At 57.4% G+C, this 13,087-nt stretch overlaps 6 protein-coding genes across 6 annotated transcripts; 4 read left to right on the top strand and 2 right to left on the bottom strand.

Moving 5' to 3' along the window:
- Window positions 1-354: 354 nt before the first annotated feature.
- Window positions 355-1,344, top strand: UV8b_04056 (uncharacterized protein; the record flags this gene model as incomplete). Its single annotated transcript, XM_043141554.1, has 2 exons — window positions 355-1,034; window positions 1,065-1,344. The coding sequence occupies 2 exons, from the start codon at window positions 355-357 to the stop codon at window positions 1,342-1,344; spliced, it is 960 nt and encodes a 319-aa protein (XP_042997488.1).
- A 1,461-nt stretch (window positions 1,345-2,805) lies between these two features.
- UV8b_04055 (uncharacterized protein) lies at window positions 2,806-3,714 on the top strand (the record flags this gene model as incomplete). The annotated part of the gene is made up of 1 exon (XM_043141553.1): window positions 2,806-3,714. The coding sequence occupies one exon, from the start codon at window positions 2,806-2,808 to the stop codon at window positions 3,712-3,714; it is 909 nt and encodes a 302-aa protein (XP_042997487.1).
- Window positions 3,715-4,402: 688 nt separating this feature from the next.
- UV8b_04054 (uncharacterized protein) lies at window positions 4,403-5,427 on the bottom strand (the record flags this gene model as incomplete). Its single annotated transcript, XM_043141552.1, has 2 exons — window positions 4,403-5,232; window positions 5,319-5,427. 2 exons carry the CDS (start codon window positions 5,425-5,427, stop codon window positions 4,403-4,405), a joined length of 939 nt encoding a protein of 312 aa, XP_042997486.1.
- Window positions 5,428-6,246: 819 nt separating this feature from the next.
- UV8b_04053 (uncharacterized protein) lies at window positions 6,247-8,113 on the top strand (the record flags this gene model as incomplete). The annotated part of the gene is made up of 2 exons (XM_043141551.1): window positions 6,247-7,628; window positions 7,771-8,113. 2 exons carry the CDS (start codon window positions 6,247-6,249, stop codon window positions 8,111-8,113), a joined length of 1,725 nt encoding a protein of 574 aa, XP_042997485.1.
- Window positions 8,114-9,090: 977 nt separating this feature from the next.
- UV8b_04052 (uncharacterized protein) lies at window positions 9,091-10,546 on the top strand (the record flags this gene model as incomplete). The annotated part of the gene is made up of 2 exons (XM_043141550.1): window positions 9,091-10,269; window positions 10,319-10,546. The coding sequence occupies 2 exons, from the start codon at window positions 9,091-9,093 to the stop codon at window positions 10,544-10,546; spliced, it is 1,407 nt and encodes a 468-aa protein (XP_042997484.1).
- Window positions 10,547-11,065: 519 nt separating this feature from the next.
- UV8b_04051 (uncharacterized protein) lies at window positions 11,066-12,563 on the bottom strand (the record flags this gene model as incomplete). The annotated part of the gene is made up of 2 exons (XM_043141549.1): window positions 11,066-11,976; window positions 12,119-12,563. 2 exons carry the CDS (start codon window positions 12,561-12,563, stop codon window positions 11,066-11,068), a joined length of 1,356 nt encoding a protein of 451 aa, XP_042997483.1.
- Window positions 12,564-13,087: the final 524 nt, after the last annotated feature.

Below are 13,087 nucleotides of genomic sequence, written 5' to 3'. Positions count from 1 at the left end.
CCTTACCTACTAAGGTACCTAGGTACCTACCTGCCTCTCCTTACGTCCCGTGCAAGGTGCGTGCGCAATGAGGGGGGCAGCGACCTCTGTACAGTGTTCGCACGGTATACGCCCTGCAAGTTGCCACCATGGCGTTGCAACGCAGCCGGCTTTGCCACTGTGTTTGCTACATGTATGTATTTCTCCCCTCCCGCGGCTTGCAGGTCCCCTCACCCAAGGCTAAAACCTCCCTATGTAGCTCACCGCTCACGATTCTGCTGAGCAAAGTCAAAGTGAAAACATCTCAAGCCACTGGGCGCTAAGGAGAAAAAAAAAAAGGCCAAATTGACTCACCGAGTGTCCGACGAGTTTATGATGCACCTGCAGCCGACAGAGAAGTGCTTTGACAATGCCTACCTGTCGCAGGGCGGCAGAGGACGAATGATGGAACTTGACACCAGGCTTGAGCAGCTCGACGATGTCTTTGGATCCGCCTCGGCATCACTCCTCGAGCATGAGGTGACTGACCTTCACCCATCCGATATGCATCGACTGGAGACTGAGCATGCGACTGCTGGCTATAGAGAAGGAGTCACTGCTGCCAAAGGATTGACTGTTCAGGCGGGCTTTGACGAGGGCTTCAGCTTGGGCTCAGCCATTGGTTTGCGAGCCGGGCAGCTGCTCGGAATGATGGAGGGGATCGTGGATGCGTTGCCAAGTCGGCGCCATGAAGATGCTGATGCGTCCACGAGGCTACTGAAGGAGGCGCAGAACGAACTGACAATCAGCAAAATCTTTGACGCGGAGTACTGGGCGCCAGACGGCAATTGGACGTTTGAGGTGGTCCCTAGTGATGGCGTCCAACCCGTCTTTTCTGACGTTGCCAATGCGCATCCTTTAATCCAGAAATGGAGCAGGACTGTCGCCCAACAGGCCGAGTTGTGGCACATTAACCCATCCAAGCTGGATCATGACAGCGGACCCCATCTTGACATGGCTCCCATCGAGCCACTCCTTCTTACCGCACCGGCAAGAACAGAGCAGCCCCTCGATTGGTGAGTTCTGCTTCAGAACTGCCTTCTCAGTAAAAGGGGCCAAAAACGCTGCTCAGCGGATCCAGAAACCAACTCGCTCAAGCATGGAGTGGCCACACGGGATCTGAACGACAAGGCAAACGCAACTCTGGGAGGTCAGAGCTTGCTTCACCAACGAAAGCCCTGCCAGCCACCGTCACCATCGAAATCAAAGGTCAAGGTTTATGATCCTGAAAGGGAATTTCGGCAATTGGCTGGCTCCGAATACCTTCCAGCATTGCGCTTAGCCAGGGAGGATAATGTCACGGCAGACGCTTGCCGGAACCCTTGAGCGTGTTCTCCGCAAGCCATTCCTTGAGAGCAACAGAATTAGCATCTTTTGCTGCCCAGTTATGTCGAATTGTAACAGCTGGGCTTCTGACCAGCCTTGTCGTTCTACTGAAGGCCCAAGGGGCGGGTGTCAAGCCCGCAAGCAAAGGCAGCTCACTTGGTAATCCGGCCAATTACCAGCATCCCTGGACACGAAATAACCAAACGCATGCATGGAATGCACTGCACGGTGGGCGATCTACTGGATTATACGGCAAAATCAAATACTCCCCCGTCGAAGGAAGTCGTTGACTAGCGTGCGAATATGATGCCTTGTACAGACAAATATGTTCTATACTCTGTTCTTTCCTCACCTCGGCCGGGATGCTCCTATGAGGAAATCTTGAAAATATTGAAGAAGAAGGAGAGAAAAGACAATAAAGGACAAGGATGAAGCTGGAATAGTCCGAGTTGCCGATTACAACCCTGCCGGCCTGGCTTGCAATGTGATATATCGGGCGGACTCCTCTTTTTCTTGCATCACATGCGCATCTGCCGAAAATAGAAGACCGGATTATCAGTGGGATTCGTTCTCCCTTGAAGCCAGCGACTGGTTTACAAAGCCGACGTCGACAAAGTACGCATGCCGAGGGAGTACCTAGCACGAAACATACTCGCAAGCATGTGGATGCAGGACTCTGCAGGTACCATGTAGACCCTCGATCGACCTCGTACCTACCTCTTAGCTAAGTCTTCACAACAAGGTCTTCTCTTTTTCGGGCCCAGGCCATCAGATTGGCTACGAGCTCGAACTGCCATGAGCGTCAAAGGTCTAAAAACGGCACCCAGGGCCTTGCAAGACGGGCAAATGACCCATACTTCCCTGTCAACAAGTATGCCGATCACCACAAACATCTGGGGTTCCTTGTCCGTTCCAAGTCGGCAGTTGTCCTCAACGAACCATTATGTCTGATCCAGCGAGCCGTGCGCCAGAAGTTGCGGGTGAGCGAGACGGAGACAGTGACTACTCAATGGCACATAAAGGGCCGCTCCACATTCCCCCTGAACACGGTGCTTAACCCTGTTCCTGGATCAAATACGCTAAAGCTCCATGATCTACAATCGCAATCTTACTAGCTGGACAGGGAATCTTCAACCAAACGGTCTGGGGCAACGCTCTGTCCTCCCTTTGACCATGAACCGATGGGTGCGAGTCTACGGCATAGAGGGGAAAGATCACCAAACGGACGACATGTCGTTGTTACTGAGGACTTGGTGGTCATTGGTTTACCTCGTGTACTTAAGACCCTCGACGGTCCCTGATTGACCACGAATTGCTTCTTGGATCTCACTCTCATCTGCGCAATAGACCTTGCTCCCGTTCTCACCCCATACACTCATTTTTTTTTTCACCAGGCAATTTCTGCAAATTGCCGGCCCGCTCTTTTCGGTCTCTTCACCACTTGTGTATATCATCAGCAAAATGAAGTCTGCTGTCTTGGCTGTTGCGGCTGCCGCCGCCGCTGTTTCGGCCCACGAGGCTCGCTCGCCCCTTGATCTCGGCGTCAAAGTCGGCAACCTCGTCAGCATTGATATATGCGTCGGCATCGATGTCAGCATCCCTCCTGCACTCTCCCTCCAGATTGACGGCTGCCCCAAGAACGCCCCTCCTCCGGGCCGCACCAATGTCTGGCACCCTCCTCACCATGTCCCCATGGACGATTGCGACGACAACGGCAACACTGAATGGCATTGGGTTCAACCTTGCGGCTGCAAGCCCGAAACCCCACACGTCTGGGCTACTAGCACCGTCACCGAGACCCAGTACTCTACCGTCATTAGCTGTGCTCCGACTGTGACCAACTGCCCTGCTCGCAGCCATGGCGTCGTCACTGTAGTCGTCCCGGCCACCACCACCGTTTGCCCGGTTGCCGTCCCGGCCACTACTCTGGCTACCGTTGCTACCTCTACTGGCCCTGCCTCCACTGGTGCCAAATCCGATACCTCGTCAACGCCTGCTACCGGAGCCGGGACCGAGCCTGCAGCCACTCAACCTCCTCACTCTGAGACCAGACCTGTAGCTACACAACCTCCTCAATCCGAGTCTCACCCCTCAGCTTCTCAGCCTGCTCTCTCCGAGTCTCAGCCAGGCTCCAAAGCCCCTCCAGCTACCGCTTCATGCCCCGGGTGCACCACTCCCGCGGAGGCCATTCCCGAGACAACTCCCTGCCCGAAAGGGGCCACCCCCGTGGTGGTTCCTCCTGTTGGCACTGTCTCGCATCCTCCTCAGGGCAACTGGACACAGCCCCCCCCTTCCATGGCCGCCGCTGTCCAGAACAGCCAAAAGGTCGGCGCCGTTGTTGCCATCGGTCTCGCTGCTGTCTTCCTATGAGCAGTGCGACTATCAGACACCCAAGCTACACCCAGGTACATAATTCTGACGACTTTATGCGGTTGGCGTGGCGGGATTAGACTTCTTATGTGTGTATTGTAATTGATAATTTCAGATGTGTCTTTGTGCCAACATTTTGTTACTTTGAAGGGTCGTACTTGACATGGGGGGGGGGGTGGGCTGCGTCGAGTGATGGGAAGTGGGTGTTGATAGCTCGAGTCGGCTAGCTGTGTCAAATATTTTGCCGATTAAATTTTGCTACCTGCTGAAAAAGGTCTCTTTGCCCATGTTGTCTTTTTGCAGTTTCTGAATGTATTGTCTTGGTTGTGCGTTCGTGATCGATCATAGGTTCGGGCTTCATTTTGATAGTAATAGCACAGAAGTGGTGTATGAACGATGCTTTACAAATCACTCTGTAAGCAGGTTAATGATGCCAGATGATGATCAGGCGTTTTTCACTTGCAGATTGTCACTTGTAGAGGACGTCGAGTCGCTGACCCTGCTCAAGGTGATAGATGGTGCCTACGTGATGCCGTAAACTGACAAATGCATATATGTGGTATATATGTACGTGCCTGTTGCCAGATAACCAAGCTGGTAGGGTAAAACCCCATAGTCAAGGTGACATGCGGAGTTGGAGATTATGAAAAGAAAACAAAATTACATGGCCATGCATGGGGGTATCATCCTATTCGTTTCGCTGCAAGTTGACATTCATATAAGCTTCCAATTTTCGAGTCACATCTTCGACGCTGTCTGATGGGGAAAAGATGGCACTCGATGCCTCCCAATCACGCCCGTCGGGCCCAAACACCACGAAGCCGACGACTTTCCCGTCGTCATCCATGACGAGTCTCGCCGTCCTCTCATCGGCCCACGTGAGGTTGATCTGCTTCGCCTCGATATCCGCGATGCCGAGCTCCACGAGAGCGGTCGGTGACGGGGTCCGCGCGCCCGCCTCCTGCAAGCCCAGCCGTCTCCTCAAGTCGGCAGACACGCCCAGCCGGTTGTGGTAGCGCACGATTTCGCGCCGCAGCATCCTCACGAAGCGCTCGAGGTCCTGGTGCGCGGGGCCGTCATCCTCGCCGCCGCCGCCGCCTCTCGCGGGGGCGGGCAGAAACCGGGCAGCCAGGCCGGCCAGGGGCACCGCAGGAGGGACCGTGTGCCGGTGGACGCGGAGATGGGCGGAGGCGGCAAAGGGACGGTTCAGCATGACGTAGTAGGGGCGCAGGAACTGCCCGCGCGACATGATCTCGAAGCGGAGGCCGAGGACGTGGCCGCCGTCGACGGCGTTGGGGTCCGGGTCGCGGACCTTGAAGGAGGTGACGGGTGCTGCGATGCGGTAGATGCACTGCTGCATGTAGGCTTGCTGCCGGGCCGAGCGCGTCTTGAGCTTGGCCGCGGGGGTGCTGCGGCGGGCGGCGGCGGGCGACGAGGAGGATCGGATGGCGCGCGTGATTGAGGCCGAGGAGAGGATGGTGGAGCACTGTATCTGCAGCGTTTTGCGAAGAAGCACGGCTGCCAAGATGGTGAGACCCAGAATGCTGCCGCCGAGGCCGCCGAGGCCGACGAGGCCGACGACGCGCTGGACGGGTTGGACTCACCTTGTTTCCTCAACACGGCAATCTCCTTGTCCAGCTGGGACGCGTCCGATGCAGCATTTTGATCCGCCATGACAGGTAGGGACCGGGGCTCGTACAGGTTAGGTTGCATACAGATGTTGACTGAGGATGATGGGATGAGACGGGGGATTTGGTGACGTGGAATGAGCCACAGCCAGCGTCCACCGTCCACCAGGCCAAGCCACGATACAGACGTTGTGGCTGGTCCTGTGGCTGGTCCTTTGCCTGGTCCTGTGGCTGATCCTGTGGCTGGCACAAACACAACCCACAGCCTTGCGTCAACAAAGTCAGATAATTCCTGAATCCCTTTCCTTCCGCGCTCTTCAGTCTTCACCTTCCCTCGCGAGTCGCGACGCAGCCGTTGACCGCGCACTCCTGGCGGTCGTCTTTCTTTCCTCATGTCTTTGGACTGAGTCCTTTTGGAGCAAAAAAAAAAAAAAGCTCCTCAACCTTCTCTAGTCCGAATCCTCCGTCCATACCGAGTACCTGCTACTTACTCCATTGCCTCCGCAATCTGTACATCTTTGTGGCCACGGTTGCTTTCGCGCCCAAGGCAGCGCATCCCGACGTCGTCTGGAACAGAAACGAACTTACACGCTCTTTCAACAACGCAAGCCTACCCAAGGCGCCGTCGATCCACTGTGCTGTGCTGGCTGTCGATTTTTGCGCATCTCGATTCGAATTGAAACTGTCCCCAACGGGACCGATTGCTATACTTTGAATTGCCATACAGGACGAATTATATATATCTCGACATATTTTCAAATTTGTAACCGGATTTTGCTATTTTTTTTTTACTGCTCCAGAAGCAATTTATGAGGCACAGGCAGCCCCGGCGCAACTGCTAAAACTCGAACCAACAAGAAAAAAAATCTTTTTAAACGAGAGAGAGAGAGAAAGGAATTTGCCTATGGGTGCCAGAGTCAGACGATCAAAGTCGCCACCATCGCAACGGCCGGCACCGCTTTCCTTGAAGCAGAAGAAGCCCAACGGCACCATGAACAACGGCGTGGAAATGCGGCGGAAAAATACCAACAACCTGGACACCTCGGAAGGTATAACAGCCAACTACGTGTCACGAGAGAGCTTCTCCCTCGACGACGCGGTGCCCAAGACGCCATCCGCGACCGACCATGGCTTTTTCGAACTGCCCAGACAAGATCAGCGAAACTTTCTGCTACTGGTATTGCTCTACTTTCTGCAGGGCATCCCCATGGGACTCGCGATGGGGTCTGTCCCCTTTCTTCTGAAGAACCACATGTCCTATGGCGAGATCGGAATCTTCAGCTTGGCCTCGTACCCTTACTCCCTGAAACTCTTCTGGAGTCCCTTTGTTGACGCAGTCTGGAGTCGCAAGATTGGACGTCGAAAGACGTGGATCGTTCCCATCCAGTTTCTCTCGGGCTTCAGCATGCTCTGGCTCGGATCGAATGTGGAAAAGATGATGGAGACTACCGGAAGAGCAGGGGGCCCCACAGTCTGGGCTTTCATGATGTGGTGGTTCTTCCTGGTCCTCATGTGTGCGACGCAGGACATTGCCGTCGACGGATGGGCCTTGACCCTCCTCTCGCCCTCCAACGTGTCGTACGCGTCGACGGCCCAAACCGTCGGTCTCACGGCGGGCCATTTCATGTCGTACACCGTCTTCTTGGCCCTCAACGCCGGCGACTTTGCCAACAAGTGGTTCCGATCAGTGCCCTCGGAGGAAGGGCTCGTGTCCCTCGGCGGCTACCTCCGATTCTGGGGCTGGACCTACATCGTCGTCACGGTCGGCCTGGGCTTTTTCAAGGGCGAGGACAAGTCGCAGGACGAGGATGGCGTATGGGATGTCTACCGCATCATGTGGAACATTCTCAAGCTGAAGAATGTGCAGACCATCATCATCGTGCACCTCATTGCCAAGATTGGGTTCCAGGCCAACGACGGGGTGACGAATCTGAAGCTTCTCGACAAGGGTTTCGGCAAGGACAACATGGCGCTCACGGTCCTGATCGATTTCCCGTTTGAGATTGCCCTGGGATACTACGCGGGCATGTGGTCGCAAAAGTACACGCCGATGCGCCTCTGGTGCTGGGGCTTTGTCGGGCGCCTGGGCGCGGCCGTTTTCGCGCAGTTTACGGTGGCCATGTTCCCCAGCAGCGGCGGCGTCACGACGTGGTACCTGGTTGTGGTGATTGCGGAGCATCTCGTGTCGACGTTTAGCAACACCGTCATGTTTGTTGCCGTGTCGGCCTTTCACGCCAAGGTTTCCGACCCAGTCATTGGCGGCACGTATATGACTCTACTTGCTACGTATGTCTTTTTTTTTTTCAGGTTCTCTCTCTGTCTGCCGTCCCCCCTCTTTCCCTCCCTCCCTCTTCCTCCGTCTCTACCAAACAACAATGCTTTGTCCTTCGTATTACCACAAAGCTTTGCTAACGCCTGACGTACGCAGCGTGTCCAACCTCGGCGGCACCTTCCCGCGGTACTTTGTGTTGAAACTCGTCGATTCATTCACGGTGGCGACCTGCCAACCACCGCGGAAAGGCGGCAGCGCCAATCTCAAGGGGCCCATCATCACGGAAGTCTTTTCATGCGCCGTGCAGGCGGAAAAGGAGCGATGCGAGGCCGGCGGTGGACGATGCGACTTGGAACGAGACGGCTACTACGCGGTGAACATGCTCTGTGTAGCTGTGGGAATCGCAACGTTCCTGTGGTACATCAAGCCCAAGGTGCTTCATCTGCAGAGCTTGCCTCTGCGAGCCTGGAGACTGGGACCGCTGAATGATAAACGATGAACGACCGGGCTGGACCGGGGGGGATTTTGTTTTGTAGAAAGAGTAGTCGAGCATCCATGCATCTCCGCATGTCTGTTCTGTACATGTGAAACGTAACAGTGGAGCCCACTTGACGCCATGAAGGATGACAAAAAAAAAAAAATCGTCCGAGGGATAGATAGTATGTCTCCCAGCTAGAACGATCAAGGGCCAGGGCCACGCATGGGTGAGGACGAAAGCTGATTTAGTCCGTGCAAGCATCCAAAGATCCGAGACCAACCGGCTTGGCTTTAGCTGAGCAAGTACTCTGCAGGTACGTACAGGGCACGTACTGTCACATGACCATATCTATATAGGCGCTCCACCATCACATTTCCTAGCTTAGCTCAATCAAGCCTTTCGTACCTCCTGTCGATAACTGCGGAGCACATCAATGGCAGGCAGCAAGCACGCTTTCGGTCCGCGGCGTGTGGTGTGCCGAGGCCCAGGTACCCAGTACGTTCACCACCCGGCAGCCATTTTCGCGCAACCTGAATCGTCCATGGCCGTGGGCGCCGAGCAGAAAGCCGAGAAAAGCCGAGAAAAGCCGCCACGCCGCGGTAGTCGATCTTTGTACCCCGTACCCCGTACCCGTACCCCGTACCCGTACCCCGTACCTGCCTGTTATTGATTGCTGCCGAGTGGCTGGCTGCATGCATGCAGGCAGGCGCTGCGACGCATCGACCAGGCCAGTCGCCGTGTACTGCATTCAGTACAGTACCAAGTACCTCGAGGGAGGCCAGCATGCCTACTCCGTACTCCGTACCTCCTACCCCGCCAACCATCCATCCAACCATCCGGGATGTGAGCTGCTCCGTAAATATGAGCACAGCAGAACAAAAAGAGGAGGTCCAAGTTTGCCCTTCACAACAACCACCGCCATGTAGTGCCTACAGCACGATAGCTCGCCAAAAGGCATCCTGACAAGGGCGGACCCCCCCCCTTGCCTCGACTCGACCATGGCTCCTTCGCTCGACGACGACGAGCACGCCTACTTTGCCTCCAGCCCGCCCCCCAAGGCGCTGGAGGAACACGCCCGGCTCGCCGACAGCTTCATCCGCACGCACGCCCTCGCCGCCCGCCGCGTCGTCCTCGTCACCTCGGGCGGGACCACGGTGCCGCTCGAGAAGGAGACGGTGCGCTTCATCGACAACTTCTCCGCCGGCACCCGCGGCGCCACCTCGGCCGAGTACTTCCTCGAGTCGGGCTACGCCGTCATCTTCCTCCACCGCCAGTTCAGCCTGCTCCCGTACTCGCGGCACTTTTCGCACTCGCGGGACTGCTTCCTCGACTTCCTCAGCGAGGGGCCCGGCGGCCAGGTCGGCTGGCGGGAGGGCGGCGACTCGGCCAAGGTGCGCGACGTGCTGCGCCAGTACCGCCGGGCCAAGGAGGCCAACATGCTGCTCATGATTCCCTTTGTCACCATCGGGGACTACCTGCACGAGCTGAGGGCCGTGTCGAGGCTGATGCTGCCCCTGGGCAGGGGCGGGCTGCTGTACCTGGCGGCTGCCGTGTCCGACTTTTTCGTCCCGCCCGAGCGGATGGCTGAGCACAAGATCCAGAGCACCGACGCCGCGGCGGCCTGGGGCCGAGACGGCGCGCGAGACGATGCACGGGACGGGGACCGAGACGGGGCACGAGCTGGCGTCCAAGCCCTAGCCCAGCCCCGGAACGGCGCCTCGGAAGACGAAGAGTTTGACAACTTTGACGCGTCGCCCCGCGTCCCGCGGTCGAAGCGGCTCGTCATCAACCTGGACCCCGTGCCCAAGTTTCTCAAGAACCTGGTGGACGGCTGGGCGCCCCAGGGCATGATTGTCTCGTACAAGCTCGAGACGGACCCCGCCATCCTGGTGCGCAAGGCGCGCTACTCCCTGGACCGCTACCAGCACCATCTCGTCATCGGCAACTTGCTGTCGACGAGGAAGTGGGAGGTGGTGTTTGTGAGCCCCGGCCGCCGGGATCACTGGCTCCGGGTGCCGCCGCCGCCGCCCTCCATGGCCGAGGGAGGGGGCGGGCAGACGGGGTGGGGGGATGCCGAGGGAAGGCCGTTGCGGGCGGACGAGCTGCCAAAGGAAGACCCGGACACGGAAATCGAAACGCTCATCATTCCCGCCGTGGTGGAGCTGCACGATGCCCATGTCAGGGGGGGGTGAGGGGGGCAGATTGTGCCCTGCTGACCGTTGCTAGCAACCCGGCGTCAATCCCCCCCCTGGGTACGCGCGGATGCTGCGTGCCAAAGACGAGGGAAACAAGACGGTTAGGAGGGCAGACGCGCGCGACTTGCCGGGCGAGGCACAAGCTGTCCAGCGACGACGGCCGGGGAAACGAGTTGCCATTGCAAGTAGGCTTTTCCAGACGAGTTACGAGACGAGATGCGAGACAGAGGCAGAGTACACCAAACCAGACCCGACCTAGTGCACCTACCTACCCCTTACCAACGGGCAACTACAGTATATGCGCCCGAGAATCTTTCCTTGTCCCAACAGAAGTTTGAAAAGCGTGCCAACCCGTGCTGTCTTTGTGTGATGTGTTTTCGTGGTATTTGATCCTGAATGCTCCAATGCCGCCCGCCCCGTCAATGGACCATGAGAAACTCCAGAGCAATGCATGACGAGATTTCCTTCTTTTCTTTTTCCGTTTCATCTTTATTTCCCTTCTTTTTTTTTCCCCATTTTTTCTCTCTTCTTCTTCTTCTTCTTCGCTTTAATTCGCCAGCCGTGAGAGAAAAAAAGAAACGCCAAAAAAGCACATCATGTCCTTGTTACATGCGAAGGTGGGAAGCGGAAAAAAAAAGAAAGAAAAAAAGAAAAAAAAAAGAAAGAGAAAGCAACATGGACAGAGAAGAGCAAAAGGACAGATAAAAAAAAATAAGAACTTTAACAGAAAAAAGAAAAAAAGAGGCGAAAAAAGGGCAGGTCGACGTCGGCAAGACGCTCAGTAGGCTGCCAGCCAGTTCCGCGCTCCCAGCTGCGCAACCTTGGCGGCCATCAAGGCCACGGCCGACGCAACGTACACGGCGCCGGTGAAGATGATGAGGTTCTGGTAGTCGCCGCCGCTGGCGCCGACGATGCTCCCGCCAGTGGGGATGCCGATCAGGCAGGCAAACGAGACGACCGTGTACGTGGTGGCGTAGTAGCGGCCGTAGTGCTGCGTCTTGCACATGCGGCCGATGCACACGGGCGCGATGGAGATGCTGGTGCCGCTGCCGAAGCCGAACAGGACGGAGAAGACGACGAGGCCGGGCGCGGTGTGGCCGAGCGGCAGCCACACGCAGAGGCACGCGGCCAGGGAGAAGAGGACGGAGAAGAGGCAGACGTTGAAGGGCCCGACGACGTCGGCGTAGTAGCCCGGCAGAGCGCGGCCGACGACGGAGCCGGCGTTCATGATGGGCAGCAGGTGGAAGGCGAACTGCTGGTCGAAGCCCTTGTGCTGGGCGTACGTGGAGATGTAGGCGAGCGGGATGAAGAGCGAGAACTCGAGAAGGAAGATGCCGACGGTGGTGAGGGTGAAGGGCAGCTGCTTGAAGATGCGGAAGTCGGGGTGGGCGCGGGCGTCGGCCGCGGGCGGGAGGCGCGACCGCACGAGCAGGATGCCGACGAGGCCGCCGGCCAGGCAGACGAGGGCGAGGGCGCGCGTGGCCCACCCGTAGCCGATGCGGCCGAAGAGCGAGGTGAGCATGAGGGGGAAGATGATGCCGCCAATGCCGCCGGCCGTCGAGGCCATGCCCGTGGCGAAGCCTCGGCGGCGGCGGAACCAATGCCCGACCGCGGCGATGCACGGGGTAAAGAGGAGCGAGGTTCCGAAGCCGCATAGGACGCCGAACGAGAGGATGAACTGCCAAAGTTCTGGGCCAGGAGGGAAAAGGTCAGCATTACGAGGCCTGATGGAAGAAACGGAAAGAAAGGGACCGAAGAAGAAGAAGAAGAGGAAGAACAAGACAGAACCAAGGAGAGGAGACTTGTCGGCCCCGAGATATATGCTTCCTACCTCTGCAGAAACTCATGCACACGACGCCCGTGACCGTGGTGACACATCCCGCCACCACCAGCCAGCGCGGACCGTACTTGTCAAAGACCGGCCCAATGTACACGCCGCAGAAGAAGGCCAGGAAGGTGTAGATGGAGAAGATCCAGCCGACGGTGCCCTCGCTGTGGCCCTTGAGCTGGTGGCTGAGGGTGTAGGCCTGGAAGACGGCGATGGAGTTCATGAGGCCCATGGCCGACATGAGGGCGAACCAGGCACCGAGCACCACCATCCACGCGCGGAGCCCGCCTTCGGGATAGGTTTCCTCGTACGAGGCGCTCGACACCGCCGTCGTCTTCTTTTCCAAACCGGCGACATCTGGGCCAGCGGTCTCAACCCGACCATCATCATCCTCGGCCGCGGACGTCTCGTCGTGGAGAACTCGCGAGTTGACTTGGTGCACGTCCATGGCTTGAATTTTGGCAGGAGATCACGACAGTTTGGTGGGGAAGGGGGGGCGCTCCCTCTTCGGTTTTTTTTTTTTTTTTCGAGCTGTATATGGAAGAAAAAAAAAAATCACGCAACGAGGCCACGACTGGTCGGGACGCAGCTTCCTCCGCCCGACAAGGTGGGCGCCAAACGGCTTTTGAGGCCGGCGAAACCTGCCATGGCTAGAGCCCGTTTGGTTATTAAAAAAAAAAAAAAAAAAAAAAAAAAACTGCGGGACCCCGTCGTGGGCTCGGATTGACTCGCTGGCCCGCTGCTGACCTGTGTGGGAGGCAGGAAGACGAGAAAGGCAGCGCAGCGTAGGACGATGCCCGGTCGTCGGCGCGGTGCGGCGCGGCGCGAGTGCAAAAGAAGTAAGAAGAAGGGAAAAAACTTGGTGAAACCCGTGGGGCGCCGCGAGCCCCACCTGGACTGCGACCACGGCTTGCCGCCGCACGTGACCTCCTTCCTCCTGGTGGGGGCCGACCGCAGGTGGGTCCGGGGGTA

This window comes from Ustilaginoidea virens, chromosome 3 (genome assembly GCF_000687475.1).
Source record: "Ustilaginoidea virens chromosome 3, complete sequence".
In the NCBI taxonomy this organism is placed as follows: domain Eukaryota; kingdom Fungi; phylum Ascomycota; class Sordariomycetes; order Hypocreales; family Clavicipitaceae; genus Ustilaginoidea; species Ustilaginoidea virens.
Note: the sequence above shows the minus strand (reverse complement) of the source record. Positions and strands in the feature narration are given on the sequence as shown.